The 26,386-nt window shown below is 36.0% G+C and overlaps 1 protein-coding gene across 1 annotated transcript in view; it reads left to right on the top strand.

The window, feature by feature from the left end:
* The window catches only part of SDCCAG8 (SHH signaling and ciliogenesis regulator SDCCAG8), a 110,757-nt gene that overhangs the window by 20,270 nt on the left and 64,101 nt on the right, over positions 1-26,386 (top strand). The window contains exons 10-13 of the mRNA XM_082049700.1: positions 1,853-2,005; positions 4,326-4,460; positions 7,609-7,725; positions 19,694-19,836. Coding sequence (XP_081905826.1) covers positions 1,853-2,005; positions 4,326-4,460; positions 7,609-7,725; positions 19,694-19,836 — 548 coding nt within the window. The remainder of the gene's footprint in view (positions 1-1,852; positions 2,006-4,325; positions 4,461-7,608; positions 7,726-19,693; positions 19,837-26,386) is intronic.

Raw genomic sequence — 26,386 nt, 5'->3', positions numbered from 1 at the left:
AAGGAAATGTCAAATGGTATCTGTGTACAAGACTGAATAGTTTTTTTTTATCATGCTCAAAAATGGTTGTATTATGAAGGAACAGTAAGAAATCTTTTACTTATGCTGCATTAATTTAGCACTTTTACAGGTACTGGTATTTTTCTTGGTAAGTACAAACCATGCTTTATTTTTCCAGTTCCATTCTGCTCTGAAGGTGAAGTGCTTTTTCTTTGTAGTTATAATGGAATCCAATAGAACAGTCCACATAAGAAAAGTGAGGATTGAACACGTTAGGCTTCCAAATGCTATAATAGCAATTTCATCACCCTACTGACAGAAAGCCTAACCACGGGTGCTTATAATTTAAAGCCACAATTTTTTTTTCCTGCCTTTCGGTTGTCCCTGTAGTTCGTGGCCTCTTGCCTATTGCGTAGAGTTAAGGAGATCTGTGAAGGTTAAACTTCCATAGCTGAAGCAAATCCAGGAACGTATTTTCAACATAAATGTCGCAGAAGAATAACTGTTTCAGCTGCTCATTATGCAGTCACAACAGAAGAGATAACAAAATATATGTTTCTTCATTGCAACTGATTTATTCTGGAGTTGCATTGTTTTACAGTTTCACCAAACTCCAGCGGTCTTCTGCAGACAATTGTTTGCTGATGATACATTCCTACAGAAAAGGATTTAAGGCAACAACAGAGGGATTCCCTCACCACAATAGACTTGCAAGGGGAGAGACCCTGAGGAGGGTCCTGCAGAATTGACACAAATGTAACGGAGATTTTGAGAGGATTCTCTAAAAAATAATGGCTTAGTTTGCTTCCCTTGTGAACAGCACCACACCAAGGAAATTGCACATAGAGGACGGGCTTTGAGTAAAAGAAAAACAAGCAGTTAAAAAAAAAATGTTAGAAAATAAAGGGTAATGAGGTATAGGATTTGCTGGATATCACTGAAATGATGAAATGAAATCTAGTTTACTTGTGGGTCAGCAAGCTGCCCTTAGTACTTAGAATACTTCGTTTTACTTTAAATGGAGTAGTGTATTTCTGATTTAAACTGACATAATACACAACTTCTGTCCCTTTGGCAGGGATACATCAGCACAAATAGATAGGTATCTTTTTTCCTAGCTTTTTTAGAAGATTATGTCTACCGTGCTGCTTGTATATGAATGTAGATTTCTCCTATTTTGATAGAAAACACATTTATAACCTGTGTTTTAGCACTTCAAATTAAGCAGGACACTTAGGAGTTTTCAGTAGAATTAATTTCCTTTATTTGACAAACCTGAAACTAAAATAAGATTTTAAAAAGTTTCTTTGTATCTTTACTTATTTCTTCCAGGTTTCTTCTTAGCCTTTTGCACTCAGTGATTTGCTTCACGGGCAGAGCAAGTGGAAATGCATACATTATTTATTTATTTATATTTACTTTGGCTATGCAGTTAGGCAGTAATCACAGTGTTTGCCAGGAGTCAAATATTGAAGGCTGATTTTAGTTATGGACATTCAGGAATTTTAAACGCAAGGCAAATAATCATAGTTTTAGAACAACAGCTACTTTTTTGGAAAATATACTTTGAACAATGCTTCCATCTTTGCCATGACTCCTAAAAGCAATTAGATTTCCAAATTACAGTATGGCAGGTATATACATACAAACATATACATCTTTTTTTCTATGTGTTAGTCATATTCTAGATGTTAACACAGTAGGGTATGTATAAACATCACAGTAACTAATAAAAAAACCCAAAAGACATACTTTCTAATAGTAAATTCCTTTCTCTGAAGGCATTACATAAATACCATGTTTGTTTAAAATTTTAGGTTTCTTCCACCTAAAAAAGTAGGTTTTTTTCTAGGCACTAGTCCTGTGTGAGCAGCTGAAAAGTGAGATAGAACGGCAGAAGAATCGTCTTGAAAAGGAGTTAACTGCCCAGCTAAACAAGAGAACTCATGAAAAAGAAGCACTACGGGAAGAAATGAAGAAGGAAAGGGAGGACTTGGTAGTGATGGTATGAGTTGGGTTTTGTTCTCTTTGTGTATTAGAATGAGCATATCATCCCCTTTAAACTTTCAGTTTACTTGCCTTTTGGTGTGTTTTGGATTTGGGAGTTCAGTAAATCACTTCCACTATTGCTTTAAAGCAGTGATAAATAAGTGATCCTTTGAGTCTGAATAACTCGTTTTTATGCTATGTCACTAGATACGTACTAAGTTGTTGGTGTTATATACTTTATTTTAGTTTGCATAATGTTTTCTAATGCACTTTGTCAAAGTAGGAAAGGGTTAAGTAATACGTGATGCAAGGTTTGTACCTAGTTTCTTATAAAGCCTATTATTTAGGTTGCCAAGTCAAGCATTCAGAAGTTAGCATATGTCAAATTTGGGATTCTTTGCTACTTCGAGCTTTCATATGCATATATATTATTTTTACAACATCATAATTGCATTCTGATACGGTATTTTTCAGAGTGATCTTATCCTTAATTTGTCCACCTGCAGAAATGTGTTGGAATCTCTTTTCTCCCTTTTAGTGATGTTCATAAACTCTCTTGAGACAGAATTTGTCTCATTTATACTGTGACCATTCCAACACAGCCTTCATAGCCTTGGTTTAGACTTGTAGATGCTAGTGTAATTTGAGTATAACACATAAGGGCTTTCTGCTCAGTGGAATCTACAGAGGAAACCTCACGCTGACAGCAGTAAGCCTGTGAGATGTGACAGAGGAGACACTTCTAAGGTGACTGGAGAAAGAAGAAGAAGGGAGAGAAATGCTCCATGAATTAGTGGTTTTCAGGCTTGTTTGATGTGCGACCTCTTCAGCCATTTTGTGATGGAGGTTTGGAAACAATATAGTGAATTTCTCTTCTGATCATAGGCCTTCCCTGTATTTTGGAGCTCTTTTTAGAAACAAGCCACAGTTCATAAAATCTGGAGAGCACAGGCTGAACAGGATAAATTATTGAAGTGTTTAAAAACAAGGTTCTTTAGTAGTGTTGTTGCTTGTGAAATGGCTGGAAAGCTACTAACATAAACAGGAACCAAGGTGATATGGTTGAATTTCTGGTTTTATGAAATGGTGGAATAATGTTCTGAAGCTGCTACAAGAAGTCAAAGCTTTTAACTCCAGTTCCAGATATTAATACAGGAATCAAGCACAGCGATAGGGGCTAAGTGATATTTGAGAAAGTGAACTGTTTAAAGTGATTATTAGAAACCTGTTGCCAGGGAAACTGAAATAAAAAGTTTGACCTTACACTGGAGACAATGAGACATTGTTAAGCAATTCTTTGAGTACTTGCTACCTATTGGAATTTATCTACCTATTGGAAGTTAGCTTTTGCATCACCCTACATACACATTAAACAACATGTAGTGACACTATGATGATGTCACATTTGGCAATTAAAGATTTTGTAGGATGACTTTGCAGAAAACTATGATCCACGTGGATGATTTATGCCAACATATGATCTACCTACTTTTGTTTCAGGATTGAGATAGTAGAAATGGTATGCTGTGCATCAAATCAACCTCCATATGAATATTTTATAGCTTACTTTATGAAGTGATTTGTTGGAAGGGGAGAATTGGCATGATACATAAATCAGGTGGATATATAATGAGAGAAAAACAGTTATGAATATATCATCCTCTAGGCTTGGCTTTGAATTCCTCTAAGTTAACCTAGAACTGTCAGGCACTATTACTTCCACTTATATCAGTAAGCTTCAGGGCTAAATAGCTGAAGGGTCACTGTCTTTTTATTGCTACATTCTTCTACTGTTCAGCAAAGTTAGATCTGAATTACATTAGAATTTTCAACATAATATTGTATATTATTTTTGTACAACATCATGCTTTGATCTATAGTGCTGAAATGTTTTCTGAACTTGAAAATCAGTTTAAGATCTGTGGTTGCAATGACAGTTTTCTTTAGCTGGGGGAACATAATTTGGTTTTAATCAAACTATATAAGGATGTATAAGAGGGTGTTAAGTAGTACTCTTACAGCTGCAAGACTAATGCAACAAGCAGTTTCTTACAGTTTGTCCATACTAACAAGTCCTGGAGACTAGTCCATTTGAGAAGCTTCAAATAAACTACTATGTGATAAATTAATTCAAAATAATGAACCTATTGTTAAAATAATGTAGCCATATTCTGTTATGTTTTTAGTTTATATTTTAATTACCTATTTAAATGTATATATTAGATATTTTTGTTGTATTTTGGCTACATATAGTTGCTTTCAAGGAGAAAGTCCCACAAGATTCATATCTGTGGTTGGTCATATTGCATCATTATAGTGTTCTTGGGCTTTTGCAGGTGACGGCAATGTCTGAAAACGTGGCCATGCTGGAGGCTCAGGTAGAGAGAATTACAAGGGAGAAGAAATCTTTAGTTAACCAGTTAGAAGAATCTCAACGTCAGCTTGAATCTCATGAAATGGAAATGAATAAGGTAGGCACATTTATAAATGAGTGTTGATTTTAGTTTTCCTTGTCATAGTGACCTGAAATATGAGCATTTTTTACTTTCTGCATTTTCCTTTCTATTGGTGAAGAACGTGGTAAATGTAAACTTCATCTGCATATCCCAGAGGCACAGTTTTATGAGTAAAAAGATAACTTTTTTTTGGTCTGCCAAGTCACTTTGTGATGCAAAAGCTAATCTTTCTACCTTGCAGACTATGCAGGTTACGATTTAAAATTGCAATTCAGTGTTTCATTAAAAATTGTATTTGTTGTGAATCGGACAACATAGTATTCAAGCCTGTCCTGTAATTGCTACCCCTGGGACATGCAGAGCTAAAATAAAGGCAGCTGTATCAAATCACTGTTTTTTCAAGTACTTTCCTGTAGAAGTTGTATGTGGTGCTTCAGTCATTAATCTTGTTGGTATGCCTTTTACAAAGAGATCTTTCTTCTAGTTAAGAATTGTAGCTTAGCATCTATGTATGTGTATCACTTCTGTGTGCTTTTATTTTGCATATTTCTCAATCTATTAGAGCCTTAATATGGGTCATAATATGTCAAGGAAAAAAATAATTGCCATCTACAATTTTTGCTGGGAGCCAACACATTGTTAAAGTGACTTTCATTAGCTTAGTTTCATCATTCGCTTGTTATAGAAATAACTTTAGCTTCATGAAGATGAGGGAATAAATTTCTATATAATGGACAGTCTGACAATTCAAATTCGTTTCAGCCTCTTGAAATGTCTATGTATCCTACCAATAATCCTCCCCAGTCATTAATTGCAAGGTTTTGGAGAGCAATTAATTCTTTAGGCCTATAGAGACTTCTGGAGAAGTTTAACAGTTCCTGTCTTCATCTTCTGCCCCTTATGGTGGAAATAGATTAAAGTATTGCAGAAGATGTACAGCAAAAAGTCACCTGAACTTATTCAAAAATTTAATTCTATTTTAGCTGAAAGACAAATGAGGGAGCATTTTAAGAATATCAAAATGGTTTGATTTACCACTTCTGAAGCACACTTTTGGTTTTTCAGACTGGGGAAGAGCGTAGTAAGTGTAAGTCTACATTGGTCTAGAATGAACAATTTCATAGCTCATCAATTTGAAGCAATCTCTCAGGAGAGTGACACCCTGCTTCAGTTTATGTTGGTCAATACTAAGTTGAATAGGTGGCCACCTTGCAGTAGTCTATGCTGTGTTTTTAATTGCACTGTCCTGACTGGAATATACTGCATTTGTGTCCCTGGTCTGAACTGGGAAGTGTCAAACATCCTGGAGGAACATCCTGATTATTGAGCTGTCAGGACTATGTTCATCACCCTGACGTTTTTCATTGACTATGAAAGTGATGTCGATGTCTGCTTTGGAATCTGACTCCTTGTTTCCAAACTCAGTTTGCATTATTAAAAACAGCAAATAGCAGCATTTTTCCTTTTGAGTTTTGTCTGAAATATGTTTTTCTCTGATGCAGCAAATTCAGGGGAAAAAATTTCGGAGAGAGAATCTTTTTCCTTCCTTCAGAACTATGAGGCTGAAAAATCCATTATTAGGACAGCACCATCTACTGATTCTTCTGCGTTGTTCTCTTTGGTGTATGGGGGAGCTGAAGGCGAGGATGGCTGTATTTTTTTTTTTTTTTTTTTTTGCTTGGAGAAAGTGACATACCACACCTTGTTACATCCTTCATATAAAGGAAAGAGGAGGTAGAAAGACACAGTTGTCAATCCAAGAAGTTGCATCTTAGGACTTTTTTAGTTGCATTTGATGTTTTGGAATTAAAAAAAAATGCTTTAAAACTTTGCCATTCTTCAGAGCATTTGCTACCTTGTGTTATTTGCAAGAGGGCTAAATTTGCAAGCTGTCCTTTGAGTTTATAAGTGATGCTGCTTCTTACAGTTATGAGAGTTGGTTTTGTTTTCTTCCTAGGGTGATTTGATTGCAGTATGCTTATTTACTTTTATCCTACCTTTTTTTTAAGAAGCAGGGAAAAAAATTAGTGACTATTAAAGAGGTATAAGACTGAAAAAGACTTTAATTTAGGTTGTAGAATGTGTGTGAGAAGATTTTTGAAAGCACAGAGGACTGCAGCAGCAAATTAAAAGTGCGTACATCTAGGAAGCAAGTCTGAAAGAATGTGAGGCAGGGAAGCAGAGTGAGTTGGAAAGAAAGTTCTCAAAGAGTAGCTGTGAGTAAACACATTTGTGTTCTTATTAGGGAATGTGCGTGTATTTATTTGGTTAATTAAGGTGAAATGAAGAGGCACAAATTGGTGGTGATTATACAAGATAAGGACAAAAAGGGGACAGCTTGTCCAACATCATTCTCCATTCCCAACAGATAAGATCGAATAGAATCCTTTAAAAGTCTTAAGTTGGGAAATAGAAAATAATGTCCCTGCACAGCAGTAGTGAAAGTTATGTGGGAGGGATTGGTGTGAGGTTTTTTTTCTTCCCCCAACCCTTCCCCAGACCCTCTGAAGTTGAGCTGCCCTCAGGTGGAAAGGAATGAGGAGGTAAAATATAGAACATCCCAACAGCAGAGAGTAATTATTGCCCTTGTGGAAGTGATACTAGACTTCTTTAAATATTGCTTTAATCCCTTTCTTCTGGCCCATGTATATATTTGAATTAGACATAGTTTTTGAAGTTAGGTCAGAGACAATCATATTAACATCTAAATATTTTCTTTTTTGACAGCGGAAAACTAGCAATGTAAGAAACCACACACTTGTATAGGAGTGTGTTAGATCCTTTACTTCTAGGTTCTGAAAGTGTTGGTATAGACTTTCTTGGGATTTTAGAGAGAATAGGAGAAGAATATAAACCTAGCAACTGTACTTTAACTGTATTTAGTAGCACATATATTTACAAGATAAATATTTATACTTAGCAAAATCTTGATCCAAATATAATTGAATCTAGAAGGCACTGCATATTTCAAAGTTAATGACTGTATAGGGAATTAAAATCCACCTTTTATAGGAAAACATTTACCATATGTACTCTTAAAAAATCTGTAGATTAAAATATGTTGGATTTAAATGACCTCTAGAGGGCACCAAAAGATCTAATTGCAAAGCCTGGGCTATGGATTCTTGAAGCTACAGATCATGTTGTCTGTATAATCTAACAGGTGTGTGGAGAAATGCGCTATCAGTTGAATCAAACCAAAATGAAGAAGGATGAGGCAGAAAAGGAGCTCAGAGAGTACAGAACAAAAACTATAAGGGAGCTTGAAATTAAGGACCAGGTAAGAGATAATACTGCTATAACTTTGCAGTTATTAGAAGCCTAAGTAGGGTTATTTCGGAAGCTGGAATGATTCGTTTTTCTAATAGTGGTCATTTATTAGTGTTAAATGGTTTCTAAATTATTGGCAACAAGCCATCTAATTACTGTTAGTAAATACCTCTTGGTTATCTTATTCTTGTTTTCAGCCCTAGTATGTTCAGGCTTACATAATACTCATCCCATGCTTTCATATGGAATTACTCTGGCATATGTGTTCATACAATGTACTTATATTGTATATACTGTATACATGTTTATACACGTTTTCTCACAAATCCACACATAATTACGTATACATGCAGCCTGACAAAACATTAAAGACTCTAAGTATAACCTAATTATACCAAAATTTAAAATAATTTATCTTCCAATTTATTTAAACATTCAAGGTTAATGAATGCTGGGATTTGTAGAAAAGTTTAAAAAAATGTTCTAGAAAAAAATAACTATATAAAAATTCCCCATGGTATTAATTTTTGATTTTCTAAAACTGTGTTTTATAATAATACAAAAACCAGTATATGCCTTACAGGTAGTCTGTGAGAAAACATCCCATGTAGCAAGAAAGATTATTAGAGTAACCAGCAACATACTTGGCGAACAGCTTGAACAGGTGTAATCTGCATCTTTTGGAGTGCCCTTTTTGTTGAGGTTCGGTCCGTTTTTCTCTACATATTCAAACCTCCAGTTATTCCTTCAAATGTTGTGATTTGCACATGAGTGGGTGTCTTCTGAATACACAGATGTATGAGATGCACATGAGGATAATTCTTTTTATATGCATTTTGTATTAGAGCAGCCTATCCAACAGGTTTAAAAACATTCTTTTTCTTGTAAATAAGTAAACAAGTCCATCCCTGTGTAGGAATATATGTGGGGAAAAATTTGATATTTCTAAAACTATATTTTTATTTACCAGTTCCCCAGAATTTTCATGTGGAACATTATTTACTAGATAAAGTATGAGCTTAGGCTGGAATCAGTGTTAATTCAAATTACAATGAGAAGATATGTAACATCTAAAAGAGAAGTTTATTACATTAAAATAACTCTTTAATATATATAGACAGTCATACAGTGCAGAAAAAGAGACCTTAAAGCATTTTGTTTTCAGAGTTGGATTTTTTTATTTTTACTCTGCATCCTTTAGGCCTAAGGACACTTTAAAAAAAAACAACAAAACAGGCTTGTCGTCTGTGTCTTGACAGATATCACAGATAAGAGAGTTGGCATAATCTTGGCATTCAAATAAAACAAGATGTTTTTAATAAGATATTTGAAGAAGTATCTTGGATTTTAAATCCTGTTCTCCAACTTGCTTCGGGATTGCAAAATTTAACAAAATATTTTAACTTCGAGTATCGACATACTGGTATTATATTCAGCGTGGGAATGAATACATCAAAATGTGGTCATTTATAATTGGGTATAATTAAAGTGAAGTGATGGGAGGGGGAGTTCCTATCAGCAAAGATTATTAGAGTAATTCACTAATTGCATAAAATAATGATATTGTTCAAATATGATTGTTGATTTCTTAAAAAAAAGGAAAACAAACTATTTTGAAATTCTCAGGCTCAGCATCTAGCATCTGTTTTATAGCTGTGGCTCTGGTAATGAAGAAAGTTCTTTACATGTCCTTATATAATTAAATATGTTAAAAGGCAACCAAAAAGATTGTGTGTACATTTTAGCTTTTTTTAATCAAATTTTAACAAATGTTAATAAGTCATTGGAAATTATTTCATTTAAATGAAATGAAATCTGCTCTATTGCATTTAGCTTTGTATTTAAAGAAAAATCTAAAATGTTTCATCTTACATGGAACTAAATAGCAAACAGTAATTGTTCTTTGGTCTCTCAGCCATGACCTGACCTTCTGGCTAAGAGAGAGAGAGTTGATACCTTCCTTGGCCACCATCTGTTCATAATAAATACATATTTATTTTTTAAAAGTAGAGAGACAATAACGCATGAATATTTTCATGCTATTCTATATTAAATGGTGCATTTTTCTGTTTTAAAAGCAAAGAATCATGTTTTAGACTGTCTTTTGATATATTGAAAGTGAGTTTACTGTTTCTTGAGGTATGATTGTATTTTTAGTTGTGCTGTGGATAAATTTTGGTTTTGAAGATGTTTTAGTTTAGATGTAGTGAGTTTTGAAAAGGAATTAAAGTTATTCAGGTGCGTCAGAATAGGCAGAAATCCCCATGTGTATACTTTAGGATCATCAGAAACATATATGTCACTGAATGCAGATATGTATTTATCATACTCCGGTATTTATAAAGTTCTTTAAAGCTGAATTTGTATCATTTGGGAAAATTAAAGGGCATATATATCTTTGGTCATCTTCTCTTTTACTCTAGTGTCTCTTTTCCTCTATTTTCCTACTTGGTTAAGACTAGTAACAAATATTGGCATGTTGGTATGACTGCCTGTTATTACTATTTGACATGAATATTTCTTAGAATAAAAATAAAGAAGCAATGAGCAATGTTATAATTTAACTTGAGTAAGTGTTTTGTAATATCATCCATCATGATTTTGATTAACATTAGGATTATGGAGAGGGTACCACGCAGTTGCTCTGTACAAAAACTGCATCTGTTCATCTGGCTCAGTGTGTTGTCAAATAGCATAACCTACTGCCCTCTCTTTTTCTCTCTCAGTACTCCAATTGTGGATGTAGTTGTGCTGAAATAACAGTGCTTTTCTTAGTACTTCTTCTCAGGAACAAGCTTTGTAAGTTATAGAGGTATAATGCCTTCATGGCAGTAAACTGTGTCCACACTAGGGGTTGTACTAGCACAGCTATATCAGAGAAAAGTCACGCCCTAACCTTAATAGCTGTTATTGGAAAAAAAATTGTGTGGCATATTTGACACAGCAGGACTTTATTTTTATAATACTTTTTCTGTGAATTTGGAAGTACCGTGTGGCATAATTTGTGCATTTCTAATAGAAATCATACTTCTGACACGTTATGAAATCGTCTCCTTGGATTAGCATCGCTTGCTCTTTTCTTCTCTGCATTACAAAAATAAAAATGAAGTATACTGTTAATCATTAGCTTTCTGTTTGTCTGTAAATCATTTTTACTTCGTTTAAAAAAATCTTGCAAGCTTCAGCATGAAGAAGTGAAAACAGTTTTGCAGTATTGGTTTATGCAATCCCAGCCAATTTGGGCGTCATCCTTATTAGATAGTTCTTACCGGTAGCAATTGCACCACTGGGAGTTGTGGCCTTCTTGTAATAAAGCAGTAGGATGTCTTAAATCCAACTTCAGAAACTAACTGAAGCTTTTAAATTTTATTTTACCACATTTTGAGAAATTAGATAAATACTTTGTGTAGAAATAAATTCAAAGCCAGTAATCTTAAACTGGAAAAAAGCCATTCTTTTCGCACTGTCTTTAATATTAGGCAAATGCAGTTTGAAGCAGAGCATTACAGAATTCTGGTGCCTGTGTTGTAGGTGACAGAATGAAAAGTTACAGAAATACTGTACTAAACCCCATGGATTTTTAAGAGTTGCCTGTGTGGAAGTTCATCACCCCAAATAAAAAGAAGTTGGAATGTCACTGGTATGCACAACTAGTACAAATGGGAAGAGCTGCACATCAAAGTGTTTTTGTGTAGTATGACAGAACTGAAATGTTGTCTCTGTACACTATATACTGACAATTTTGCAGACAAATAAAAATCTGGCAAAATTACAGTCCAAAAGCACTTTGCCAAAAGGTATTTTGGGAATGTTATTTTAATTGTCATAAAGCCGTGATTTATAGTAACCTAATTTAGACATTTTAAGTGGAGAGATTACTGACTCTGTCTTCATCAGAAATAACGCAGGCCAAGAATTTAGGTATAGATCCTGGAAATGCTGCAGAGTGTCCAATGCAAGACCAATACAACCTTCTGAAGACACTGTTTCACTGAAACATGAAAGGGATCAGGCTTCCATGAGTAAGGCTTTAAAATAGTAGATTTTTCACAAGCTGGGATATGCAGGATATCACCAGGGTTTTTTTGAAACTTGGAAGTTTTAATAATGCTGGTGAAGTTGGGTTAGGGTTATGTATATTCTTATAACAGTCCTATGCCTAAGATTTTGTGATCTCATGAATTAAAAAAGATGCTCTGGAAGTTGTGTTTTGAAAGTCAATTCTGTTAAATCAGTAAATGTATTTTAATAGTATTTGGCAGGGAGGAAAAATGAAAGCCTAACAGGCAGCTTGAAACTCTTAGCATCAATTTTTTTTTTACTGGTCTGACCTTGAGTATAATGGACTTAAAAGTAGCAAAACCAAATTGCTATTGGATGAGAAACAATTAAGAAAATGTGATAACCTTTGCTGTAACTGAACTCTTTTTTAATGTATCATTTTCAAGTTTGAGCTTTCAGTGCACTAATTTGAAAATGGGTAAATAAGGAGGAGTAAAATGGTGGTACTTTATGCCTTGCTTTGATATGAATTTTCTGACCTGTTCAGGGGGAACAACATTCTTTTTTTATAACTGAACTTACTACCTCATCTCAAGATTTTTGAGGAAAAACATCGATCTACAAGTCTGTAGTATATGACAAAAGTTTAATTGTAGTTCTGATATGGCTGCTGCTGCTCTGCTATAGCATTGCTTTCCTCTGTCAGCCATCCATTCCTCAAGGATCGGTGGTATGAGCAGCCTTCATTAAATTCTTTGTCATGTTTCTGTGAGGAAAAATCTGTGAGACTGGGATTCCCAGTAGTAGAGTTTTCTGTCCTGACTGGTCTGCATTTTCTGTACTGGTCTTCTTCCCCCCCAGCAGCTGGCTTGCTAAGAGAAACGACCCAGCTGGTAATAAAGATTTTATTGTTCATAGGTGTAGTGGGACCTTGGAACCTTGGTCCGTGTTCTGTCATCCAGAGTGATGTCACCCCGTTAGTCCGTAGAAAGAGAAAATCATTTATGTGCATTAAACATTATTCAAAGTAGGGAAAAAATTGCTTAGCTCTTGGTATAGTGTGTATATGCATTATAATTAAAGAAATGCTTGTTTTCTGTGTTGCTGTTTTTTTTTTGTGGGGTTTTTTTGTTTGGTTGCTTTGTGTTTTTTCTTCTCCTACTTCTTAGACTAGAAAAATGGTTGCTTTATCAATTGTCATTGTGCCAACAATGAGAAGAGAGTGTAGAAGTCCCTAACTATCACTTGTTGGTTGTTACTGCATAGGTTTTCTTTCCAGATGTTCTTTATTACCATCCAGAAAAAAAAAAGAGCCAATACCACATCAGTAACTTTAAATATGTGTTTGAAAGGATAAAAGGAATAAATTCTCTCCCATTTTTCAATAATGCAGTAGGAGTAATTTTCTCCTTCCCTTTTTCTCTATACATCCCTCCTTTTCTGAAATTCATTTATCAGCAAGCAGACCATCTATTTTGCACCACCCATTCTCTCCCCCTGTCCCCGTGCCCGCCTCTGTGCAATCCATTAAAAAAAAAGCTTTTTGCACAGTGGAACAAAATTACTTTCTTATCTCTGCTGGTGGCTACTGAGCTAATCTCTAGTACAGCAATGTTGCCTGTTAAAATGTGACTATAGTAGTCTCTGTGGGTTTGGAAGTTTTGTTTCTGAAATAGTATTGTAGTTCAAATATTTTTGGCAAGTTGAAAGCAAATATTTTCAGGGAAATAATGAGTTAAAATCCTTGTATAACATGTTTGAGCCATTCCCTCTTGTCCTTTTCCCAGAGTATTTATCCACAGTATCTAAGGGCTGTGTTGCTCTTTGAGAGTTTGCACTAGGACACGTAAGATTGTTGCTTAATTAAAAAACTGTGTGTGTGTGTATTCATAAGTATATACTTAGTAGCATCAATTTTTTTCTTGACCCAGCTAGCAATGAGAGGTAGGAAGTTCGCCTCAAAGGTGTGTGCATTTAAGAGCATTCCCCCTCCATGCTGTTCCCAGCAAGTTCTTCCAGCACCCCTGCTCTTCTTCACAAGCTGCAGCATCTGGGCTCTGCTTCCAAAAAGACTAAGAATTAACAGAGGATTTGTGGCTACCAACCTTTGCTTAGGCAATTGTCTCTAACCTTGAGGCTCTGCCCTTCAGTGGGGCATATGTGGCACTACAGCACTGCCAGGTGCCTTTATGTTCCTTTGCACTATGTGTGACAACGTGGTCACAAAACTGCTTCTCTTTGAGGAATTCAGGAGTCCCACCAGATCAGGCTAGAAGAAGAGCCATCCAACAAATCACAGCCTGTGTTGCTCACCTAGGTTATGTCTTTGCTTGTCCCTCTGGTCTTTAGAGGTCAACTGATTTGTGAGCCAGCCATAGGGAAAACCTTTCAAAGGAACCAAATGTGTTTATCACAGTTACTTCTCTTCTTGTGTTTCTGCTCATGTTAGTTGCCTTTCATGTCATGAAAGGTTTTCAGATTTCTGGTTTGGGCTAAATGATTTGTAGAATTTGCAGTTACGGTTTTGAAATGCTTCGAAAGAGGTGTTTTCTGTGGACTCTCTTAAGGCTTGTGTACATTGTATTTCTTACTATTTATTTGTATATTCTCATAGCTTTAAAATCCACTTCCAGAAAGGAGGTTTCTCCTTTAAAATCAAATTTAGTTTTCATGACAACTTTGTATGCTTATTCAAATTTGAATGGGAAGGAGCAGTAATTTTTATAGAGTGCAAAAGGGAGAAAAACGTTTTTGGGACTTGGTTAACCTCGTGATGGCTGTAACTCTCTATACGAAGTTGAATAGTACTTTGGGTGCAATGTGCTGTGTCAGATGGCCATGCCTGGGAGGTCTCAGATTTAGAGACCACTCAGAACCGGAGTTGCTTGATTGATATCAGGATTAGTATAGAAGTGACTGCAAGTGACTCCTGCTGCACATGGACTGAGAGTCATCTTTTCTCCAAGTAAAATACCTGGAAATCATACTGCAAAACCAGTTTTGTTTTGTTGGGGTTTTAAATTAAAAATAGAAAACAATTAGCTTTATACTAGAGTATGATTGGTTTTGTCCCTGATTAGTTAGTATATTAATAAGCAAAGAAGGGAATGTACGTGAATGTCCATCCTGATGGCACCTCTTAAAAAGACCTTAGTTAGAGCCTCAGTCCTGTGCACTGTCACAGATCTCATTGCTTTGAAGGGCTGCATCAATAAACAAAACCAAGCGTTTGAGCATCAGGGCCTGTAAAATTTTAATGTGTGTTAATTTGAAGAGTATGTCTTCTTATAGATGTTGGTTGCCTTTTGGGGATGTACCTGCAAATACCAACAACCATAGTAATTAGATTTTTTTTTGTATTTGTTCTTCTATTTTTACTTCTATTTTATGGTCCTTTAATTTTTTTATAATGGTGAAGAATGAAGTACGACAAAAAATGAAAGTACAGTAAACTAACAAAAAATATTTTCCCCTCCAGAATTATTTTACTGCAGAATTTGTGCAATGGTATGGAATTTATTTTTCAGGTTATATTGTGTATTTTCTTACCTGATGTGTGAGCATACTGGTATAAAAGTGTACATCATAAATCCACTTATGAATTCATTTGTTTTAATATATTTTTGATTTTTTTTTGTCTTCTAAAGTTGTTTTTGCATTTACTTCAGAGTATGAGTTCTTTTATCACTGCTTAATCATTCTCATTTCTTAAAAAAAAATTAAAAGGCTTTTGTCTTTTCTGTCAGTTTGCTGCTATTTAAAATTCCATGAAAAACATCTGCTAGTTTGGAATTTAAAGTTTAATTTTTCTGCATATAATATAATCAGCATCAGTATGAAAAGAATTGAACGCTTACTTTAATCTTCAATTTGGCTTGTTTTGAATGAAATTATTTCATTGTATCAGATTTTGTAGAAATAGAGATGTCTAGTTAATTAAACAACACATTTTTACAACATACATAAGTATTCTTAGGTGAGGATAATTTCAGATAATTTGTGAAGAGGTATTTGAAGATTGATCCAGTGTTTGAGAAATCATCTTTTATGTCTTCCAGTAAGTTGAACTTATGTCACTGAATGAGCATCTCCAGTGTGTTCACCTAAAAATGCTTTGTGAAAATCAGAAGATAATTTGTAAACTCATCATAAACTAATGAATGAGAAGTGAAACACTTACTTTAAATGTTTCAAGGAAAAAAAAAAATAGAAGGGTCCTATATGCTTCAAAGTGGAAAAGTTAATATGTACAAGATGGTTGGTGGTAATACTGAAAAAAGAATGATTGATACAGAATACAGTTTTCCTGCAGTGATGTTTCACCAATGCTTTGATTTTGTTTAGTGAAACTTCCTTCTTGTAACTGAATGGGATATGCATGTGGAATGGTGTTAATGTATTTCAACTGACTAATAATGCTTCCTTTACTGAGGCTTAGCTTGTCATCTTTCAATGGCAAAGTGCCTCTTGATATTCCTGGGAGTTTAAGCAACTGCAGCGCAAGACAGATTAAACAGTAGTTTTTAAATTATGTGCAGAAGTAATAAGAATATTAAAGCTGTGGAGTTAAGCACTAGAAGTTGCCTTTTCCAACTTTAATGTAGTCTTGTTGTACATATACATTATGATAATTCTGTTCCTTGTTATACTGAAAATCTGTTTCAGATTTTCTTAAATGCAAGATTGTCATCTGTCTTTTTGCAGTTCTGTGCTCCATCTCTTGTCTCTCACATACATTGAAAAGTTAAGTACCTTGAAGAAATACTCTCTGATCATGTTGTAAAAAGCTGTATCACAAGTGATAGGCACTGAGGGATCAAATTAACGCTGCATGAGAAGCAGACTTGTCAGCAAAATACTTTAGTTGGTGGTTTGTTTCTGTTTCTCTCTCTACAATTACGCTGAGGCCCAGAGAGCAGAGACAGAACTGCTCACAGCTTCCCAGTAGAAGAAATGGGAACTAAGAGTAACATGGAAACCAGCTTGAGTCGCAATAGTTTTGGAAAGATGCTGTTTGATAAGGTTCCCTGCAGTAACAGTGAAGAAGACTCATACGTTCTGTAATTTCTCTGTATTTTAAATTCTGATTATGTTGTGATGACCTAGCGATGGATGGGACTTGACATATTTTGGGGTAGTGTGTTTGTGAGCCTATTGTTGTTTGCAGGAGAGAGAAGAGGGTTGGTGGTTTTTATTGTATGAGTGGGTCTCAAGTTCTGAGGCTTAATAATATGTTTCAAACGATTATCTGAGTTTTTAAACGAAAATAACATATACTGTTCAGAGTATGGGCTGCCTATTTTCAGCATGATGATGTGTGTCTCCTACCAAATTATTTTCAATGAACATTTTCTGGTGTTTCAAAATGAACAACTTAGTTGATATCCCTAAATATACCTGAATTAGATGCTTCCAGTTTCTGAGTTGCAGTTAGGATGTTCTCTTGGCTGGCATTTTTCTGCCATCCCTGGCTCGTGAGGTTGTCTGCTGGTTTTGCCATGGTCATTGCCAGAGTTCTTGTGTAGAATTCCTGCCTTTCATATAGCTCATGCTGTGAGTACCTCTAAATATTAGTATTTTAAGGTACATTTTCATATATATATATATATATATATATTGATATACACACCTACACACGTGCACAAGCACATATGGACGTGTGTATATATGTGTAAAGGAGCTGATTCTGAATATTGGAATTACTACTGAAAATAACAGAAGTAAGATCATTCTTCAAAACCTATGTTTGCTTTCTTGATACTTCTATAGAAATCATAAGATTCCTGTGAATCTTTAAAGAACCTGCCATGGAGTCGTTGTGTGAGAAATTCCCTCTGGACTTTCATGACAAGTGAAATGTATGGATGTGTTCTTGGCTTCAACCCTGCAGGTTCAACATCTGGCTGATGGAAGCAGAACATTTTCACCAGAGGTTCTTGCACTTGGAATTTACTTCCTTCTGTGGGTCTGTGTCAAAACCTGACTGAGCCTGTTTAACTTGAGGCAGTGGTGTAAAGCCCATCTGTTCCTTGAAAGTTTTCCCTGAAGGAGTCATCTAGTGTGTATTTATGTTCTCAGCTGTGGCTGTGCTTTTTCGAATACTTAGTTGATGCTTTTTGACTAACTTGTGGTTTGGGTTTGTTTTTTTGGTAAAGGTATGCTGAACGGATGTTTTCATAAAACAAATTTTAAGAATGTTTCAGAACTTCCGTATCTTTAACTTGTAAAGGCAGTGAAGAACTTGTGTCCCTGTTTACTATGAATGGAGAAATAACATTAATGAACTGCTGCTGTTAAGAAGAATAGTGTGTAGAGAACACATTGAGACTTCTTTTGTTCTATTTAAAATATGCAAAGGTCTGTGGAAATAAGTGAAAATGCAAAGCATGTGTAACTGGAAACCCTTACACACTTAGTTTTAAAGTATCCTGACAGTTTAATAGATTGTGACATTCTTTAGAGAGGAAGAGTACTAACAATTTTACAGATAAGTTCAGTATCTTCTTATTTCAACTTGGGATCACTGATTTAATTTGGTAGGTGTCAAGGTGACATTCAAATTCTAATCAAAATTTCCTTCATGAACCTTTGTCAAGTGCACTTGGGGGGGAAAAGTGTACAGTTAAATAATTAGAAAAATTAAAAATTAAAACAAAAATAACATTATGAAACCTTTTTCTGGATGAGTAGATTGTATTTGTGACATCGTAACTAAGTGGTTTATGTTAACCTTTTCATGGGAGGAAAAGAGAACATTATTACAAAGATGCTTCAAGTGCAAACATTGGGACTGAATTACATTCATTTGTTCTTGTATGATGTTTGAATGAATTATTTCATTAACTAAATAAGATATTGAGGCCTGTCTACATGAGGAAGCTATTACAAAATAAGTTATGGTATGAATTTAAAGTATAATAGCTATTCAGCAGTAACTCCTTATATGAACAGTTTTATTCTGTACCGCAAGTGACCTTTCACGGTTTAGTTGACTGAAAAACATGCAACTTTCCTCCAACCCCAACAATGAATAAATTTTTATGTAGGGAGTTAGTGCAGAATAGTTACTACATGATAAATTTAAATTGTTAGCTTTTTTCTGTACTTTTTCTGACTTCCTTAAAAGCATCCTTAGTACAAAGTATAGTGTAGGTTACATCTGTATTCCTACAGGTACCTGTGTGTTGTATATGGAGCAGTATATATTCCTTCTGAGAATATTTGTGAAAAATGTTTAAATTGTTGACAATATGATTCAGTTGAAGACTGTTAAGTCCAGTATTTTGTGCTGGAATCAAAGATGCTGGCCGTGCAAACTTGTTTGTTGTTATTTGTAAAATAAATTAATGAATTCATTGACTAAGATTCACTTGCTACATTTAGTTGACATAAAAGGACTAATGTTAAGAAAATGACAGGATTAAGAGCAATTGGTGTGTTTAGAATTCAGATATGTCATAAATTACTTATTTTCAATAATTGTAAAATCGCAAAATTACCTTTTTTCTTGCATAATATTATGTGAATATGATAGAGCTAAATTCCCACATGTGACAGATAAGCAAAATACATGAGCACAAAAGCTCTCCTGTGTCCAGCAACTTCTGAAGGTGGCTGCTCTTCTGCTGCCTTCTGGCTTTCTAATACAGTGAATTTGGGACACAAATATGGAAGCCTTCACATGAGAAATTTGGAAAATGATTGAATGTGTCTACCCTTAAACCACATGAAGACAATAATATTGATTGTGTATTAATGTCTTTAAATATTATATGCGTTTTGGCTTTTCATAAGAATGTAATTTCAAATACTTCAATTTGCTTGTTTTGCAGTTTTTATCGACAAACTACTTTTGTTTGCAAACAAAAGTGTGCATTATTTTTCAGAAGCTTTGATCACATTAAGATTTATTGTCTTAAAATGGTACGTCTGTGCGTTTCTTAAACATACTTTCTTTGGTTCCATAATTTTTTAAGAAAATAGAAAAACTGGGATTAGAGCTGAATGGAAACAAACAGCGTTTGGAACAAGCCCAGCAGGACTTGACAGGAGCCAGAGAGGAGTGCCTGAAACTGACAGAACTGCTGAGTAAATCTGAGCACCAACTGCACCTCACCAGGTACCCCTTATCCTATTACATGCTGTAGTACCGATTTCATTCTGCTAATTTTTTGCCATGGGCAAGTTAATTGCAGTCGTCGACTGCATGGGCAGCCCTGAGTCCTGTTAGAAGCAGAGATTTGAATGAGTGAGTTATGAACAACAAAGTGAGTTATGAATCATAATTTATGAAAGTGAATTACTGGTGTGAAGAAAAGGCAATGTTCAGCTCTGGTGGTGAGGTAATGTGCTTTTGGGCAGGAAGAAGAGCAGGGGAGAGTGCAGCTACATTCTTTTTGTTGTTGCTGTGTTTGGTAGGACGAAGCTATTTTAAATGTTGAGACCATAGTGTACAGCAGCACCTTTAAGTTCTCAGATTAATAACTTGAGGTTTCTGCAGCAGAATGAGCAGGAATGTGTAAATGAACATAATTGTGTTAAGCTTCAGTGAAGATTAAACAATCAAAAGGTAATAATACTGTCTACAAATGGAAAGTAAGCTCCACATATGTGAGGAGGGTCTTTAAAGTCACTTGCTCAGTGGAGATGTGATACTGTGCAAACACTGTGTGATGAGAGACTCTTCCAGAGCTTATTCCATCCTTGGGTATAACTCCCAATGGCATTTACTGTACTATTCATTACACATTTCTAGAAAACACCAGAAGGCGAACATGCCAATTATTCATTGCAGCTTGAGTTTTGCTAACTACAGGAATTTTTTCCTTTTGCCACAGTAAATGCTGTTGTCTGACTGTTTGCAGGGGTTTGGTTGTGTGTGTGGTTTTTATTTTGTTCCATCCTCTTGTTTCCCCCAGGAGTGAACATCCAGAAACAAATCTGGCAACTTTTACTCAGTCCTTAAAGAAAAAAATTAAATTAGTTTAAATTTTACATGAAGGGTGGGCAAAACCTCAGATTTTATCACTTAACAGAAGTCTTCATATTTATCCAAGTCTTGTACTCTTTGGGCTTTGTGAGAATTCTGCCATTGAGTAAATGGAAATAAAATAGAGCCTTGTCTAAACTATTAAATTCAGTGAATCAATTTTTTATTCAGCTATGCTTCTGTGTAATTCAGAGCACGGTTGTTTAACAGATGGAAGAAAGTACCACTCTAACAGCCTGTATTTAGAGAAAAAATATGCTAGAGGTTAATGAACTTGAAAAAAGTTTTGGGTGAGTTGTTAAGATATCTAAAGTTTGGATTTAGCATAACTTTATTAATAATGATTTGTTGTGATAGTTAACCAAATGGCTTACCACGCTCCTTTTAGCAAAAGGCTGATTATATGCATTATAGCTTTGGATATCTTTGAGGAAATCTGACTAGCCAATTTTTTATTTTTTTTTATTTTTTTTTTTTGTTAAAATACTCAATGGTGTGCTATTGCCTGCTTTTACATAGCAAGATACTTAAAGCTGGATACTTAACAAACAGATGATTCAGGTATCTTTTCTATCTATGTTTTCTCTGACTCAGGAAGTTTCTGAGATGCAAATCGCTGAAGGCTGGGAACAGTATTTGGGGCAAGAGTGCTGGCTCTGTTCTCATACAGTTCCACAGATGTCTGCTTCTTGAGACGGATGTGGAACTGTCACAGCCTGTCTAAGCTAGTGCAACCACTCTTCTGCAGTGTCCTAATCTTTATTTTTTATTTGTGTTCATGTTTTGGCTTCTGCTTATAGGTATGCTTATAAGTATTAAAGTGTTTTCTACGCTAACATCTAACTGTTGAAAAACAGTATACATTGAAGCATGGGAAACAGGTTTAAATCTTTCTCTTTGATATTTCCCAAGTTCTATAACACCTTGTTCTCTGTAGGTTTTTGTGTCTTCCTTATCTTTGGAGTGTCTTGTCTGCTTTCCAGGAATACACTAATTGATGTTGCTGTCATGAGTGAAGAAAGGGTGGAAAAAACTGATGATTCTTTGCTCCCAAACTGTCACCCGTTGCCCCTGTGTACTCAGATTGGTAGGGCAGGGTTAGATAAGTTCTCGCGTAGTCATCTGCTTTCCCGGAGTCTCAGAGGAAAAGACCTCCTATTGAAATGAGACTTTCTGTAGCCTGAACTCTTTCTTTCTCTGAGATAACTTCCTGCCAGAACTGGTTTTCTATATTAGTGAGGATATAAAAGTTGCATGTCTCTGGTGCATTAGTTTTGCATTTTGAACTCAGTATGTTTTTGGTCAATTGATACATCCACAGTTGTTGCAGATGAATTTTATTCACTTATGGTCTGCTATCTTTCATTGTTGATTCCCTTCACCTCAAATGGCAGCTGTGCCAGTGAAAATACTCACTTGAAGGTTAGTGGTAATAGCAGTCCTGTGGGGGGTATAGACTCATTCACTGTGGCACTTGCCAAGTAAAACAGATTTTAAGCTCTAGACTCCGGCCTGTGGGAGGTTGCTGCAGATATTGCACTGATTTGGTGCATCTCTTGGGTATTCTGGCCTTGGCCTGGATTTGCTGATTCCCCTCTTTCGGGAGAGGACCAGCTGGTCCACTCCAAGTCTTCTCACAACGCTAGACTTGAGGGAGGCCTGTACTGTTGTTACATGGTTGTGGGTGGTCTTTCTGTTGCCTTGCATGACCTGTCTGTGGTGTTCTGGCAAAAATCAGAGGTAGCTGAAGAGGTACAGAAAGAATTCCTTGTTTTGTATGAATTAGTATGTTACTAAGGAGAAAATTTCTTTAGGAATCCACTTATTCTAAATTTGGATGTTATAAATAGAATAATAAAACGAATACCAGAACTTTGGATTTCAATGTGTGCAAATGAGATGATAAATATTATATGAATGGATTAAATGAGAAAGAGCACACAGTCTGTGTCTTAATGAGAAAAAGGTGTTCTGCAGAACCACACTCTTCTCCAGGAGTCCCACTTTTTTGCTGCATCCTAGTTTTCGGACACAGTTGATTGATTACCAACTAAACAGTTTCTAAGTTAACAAAATGTACTTGTTAAAAAATCAAGAAAAAGGTTACAATTAGCTTTTCTAAACCATTGCCACAGAGTTTAAAATTGCCTTTTCATGTCACCTTTCTTCCTGGAGCAATATGTTGCGTAGAAATCCTTGCTATTAACATTCATTTCTTGCCATTTAATCTAGTTAGTAATTTTGATTTGTATGTCTTCAAATGACTGGGAAAATACGGAACTCTTGCTGTGTATTTTTGAGTGTCAGTCATGTAACTTTGCAGATGTCACCATGCTATGAGACTGGCCATGTTGTTTAATATATATATATATATATATTTTTTTTTTTACCCTAGTTTCAGCTTTGTGCTTGTTTGTATTAGAGTTACTGTAGCAGGAGAATTTTAAGAAATTACTTCTGAAGATAATGTTAAATTGCCATTACTTCGGCAAGGTTACATCTTACTAATGAAGCTTATCTGAATCCATTCTTCAGAGAGCAGAAAACAAACAGATCTGTTGTTCTTCGTTCATGAGAGAATAATCGTTAAAAATCATGTCAGCGTGCTAGTGGAGAAGCTCACATAAAAGATGCAAGATGTTAACAACTTGACCAGATCTTAGCATGTCATCTAATTTACTAAAGTTTTTCATTATTCTTACATAATGGAATTATCATTAAAAATATTTCTTCTTTTTGTTTCAAATCAAATCTGAAGTTATTATAATATTTGTTTCAGTTGCAGTCAGATGTAGCTCATGTTTGCATATGCCAAAGCAGGTAAATAAATCTTAAGAAGTGAGAGAACCTGTGATGTTCAAAGTTGAACTTTTTCTGTGCCATTGTGCATTTTCTCAGGCACAGAGATGGGTAGATGGCTTGAGATATTTTTGATTGAAATGTCATCTAAAATTTGCTGGGAGATGTAAATGAGTGGAATTGAAGCAGATTTAGTTTAGTTTAATTTTTTTTCTATTCTTGTTTGCTTATATGGAACATTGCAAGCAGTATTGAATGTCAACTTGTAGGTAGGGAAAAATTACTGCACAGTAGAGGAACCTGTGCTTCCAGGTTCACGTGACCCACCAAGCTACCCTGAATCCCCCTCTCACTCTCTTGAAGGATATGTTTTTATTACAGTGAATCAGTGGGTGTTGTATTTCTTTATTATTCCCCCCCCCCCATTATGTGATATTTCTTTTCTCCCTTATTTTTGAAAATGATATGATCTCTAGAAAACAGCACATCAAAGACAGTGGCATTTGTGGAGTACAGTGGGTTTTAGCAGTGCTATAGCCTTCCTAATGTGCATCAGTCCTTCTTGCTAGTTTCAGTGCCTCCATTAACACTAATTTTATTACATATGTAACAAGTAAAGCACATAAATCTGTCATTCCACCTCCAGGTTCCCGTGGCATTATGTAGTCACTGAAGCTTTGGTGTTGAGCTGTATTTCGTCACCAGCATTCCTTGTTAGAATTGCAGCATGCCTCATACATTGATTTCCCTATTTAAGCTATGCTATTAAATGATAAAATGTAAACTAAGTTCTTTGTGGTTATACATAGCCTTCTAGGGGTTTGCACAATACTTATGTGTTACCTATTGTCTTTTTGCTAGTTTTATCTATTAGTTAGCAGCACATTTACTGTTGTGCTTTTTCCAACAATTTTAGCACATCAGAAGGAGTCCATCTATGCTAGAAAGGAGGTAACATTCGAAGAAATGCTAATATTGTTAATATTAAATGACTGAGATAGGGTTTATGTTCCCTGACTGGCTGACTGATGGAAGGACCAATAACACTTAAATTGGGGGGGGGAGGGGAGAAGCAGAAATTATGTATAAGCAGTGATCAATTTATAGTTGTTTTTTTTTTATATATTCTGCTCATCTTGTACAAAACTATTATTTTAAAATGCAGGGAGGAGTAATAACATGAAACAACCCTGATAAGTGATAAACTTTTTAGATTCTGGTTCGTATGTTTATTTTTCATTAAATTTAGGGACGGTTGCAACTATGTTGTTGTGATTCAGTCAACATTTATTTCTATCTGGTTTTCATATACAAAGGCATCGGGGTGCCAGAAAATAAACTGTTAACGGAGAATTAACTTCTTTGGCACGCTTTCATACTTATCTTCCAAATTAAAGAAAATGGAATGGGCAGAAGCACAGTGTAGATTACCTCCTTTTTGTCAAAAAATGGTGGGAATTTGAAAATTAATAATAAAAAAGGGAACAGATGCAGTAACATGCCAGAGGGAGATTAATGTGGAGAGTAAAATCTGTGAGCAACAAAACTGAAGCAAACTGAATCAGTGGGAGGTGGTTGTACAATCAAAATCAGGATAAAAGAGAAATTACAAACAACCCTGCACTTGTCAAAGTAGTAGTAATGAAATCCTGACTCTGCCAGCAGCGAGAACCTGTGTTAGCACTTTGGGGTAAGGCCGGGAGCCGGGTGCCAGGTAGGAGGGCAGCGCGAGGCTGCTGGGCGGCAGCCATGGCGTGTGGAACAGATGGCGGGGAAAGCTGGCCGGGGAGGGGCTCCTTCGCAGAGCTAATCAGACAGTAACGGATGGGGCAGCTGGGAGGACTGACCACCGAGAGGCGAGCGGCGGGGTAGCCGCAGCCTCGCGCGATGTGTGCAGTGGTGTGCCCGTCGGTCGGATGGATGGAGAGAAGACCTTGCCACGTCTTCTCTGCGCGGCGGCCTGGCCGCGGGCTGGGGCAGAGCAGGGAGGGCAGGCGGGGCTGCCAGCGCCTCCCGCCAGGTGTGCCATGCCCCTCGCCACCTCAAAAATACGTGTCTTTACTCTCGGTCCCGTCGCCCGATAAGGGTGCGTGTTTTCGTATTGTATAGTAGCGGCGTATTGAACGCAGAATCTGGCAACTGACAGAAATACAAAAGCACGTGAGTCCGAAGACTGACCCAGCAGACCGATGACAAAACTTTGCTCCTGTTGAAAGAGGGGAGAGCTGTAGGTCGGCACCTTCCCACAGGGTTGGGCCCCTCCGATAAATGAAACCAGTTTTCTGATGTTTTATTTTTGCTCAGAGGCACTTCCCTCTTCGTAAATGAGAGCTTGTGAGGAATGAATGGAGGTCCGAGCCTTCTGATCTTGAGTCACATGAATAATTTTACTCATGTGAGAAGTAAAGATCAATAGGATTTCTTGTGCAAGTAAGAGGTAGTCATGTGCAAGAGGATTACGAGGTCATGCCCTGTGTTGATGACTGTCAGCTTGAAAGAGAAATGAAAACAAAATTTTATCAAGGAGAGGGGAAAATAAAATCCTGAAGCGTAGCAAGGGAGGCCTGACCTACTACTGCCCAGTTTAGTTTTATCGGGATATGATACTTTTTCAGACAATTTCAACAAAGAATTCTATGTCTCCTGCATCTGCTTTTTGAACTTGTGTATCTCTCATCTGCGGAAGGTTTATAGCTTGGCTCAATTATTCATTTTGAGTGGGGAGAGGAGGAAACATTACAGGGATTTGAAATAGGTGGTATAACATAGCCATATGCTATTTATGCAGCAGTTTCTGCAATAAATCTAATTTGGTGCTGTCAAAAAAGATTAGACTTATTTAGTATAGCAGCACATTAGTAAATGATTGTGGTAGCTTTGA

The sequence above is a fragment of the Streptopelia decaocto genome (genome assembly GCF_964273445.1).
Source record: "Streptopelia decaocto genome assembly, chromosome: 3".
In the NCBI taxonomy this organism is placed as follows: Eukaryota; Metazoa; Chordata; class Aves; order Columbiformes; family Columbidae; genus Streptopelia; species Streptopelia decaocto.
This window is presented reverse-complemented; position numbering and strand designations above follow the sequence as displayed.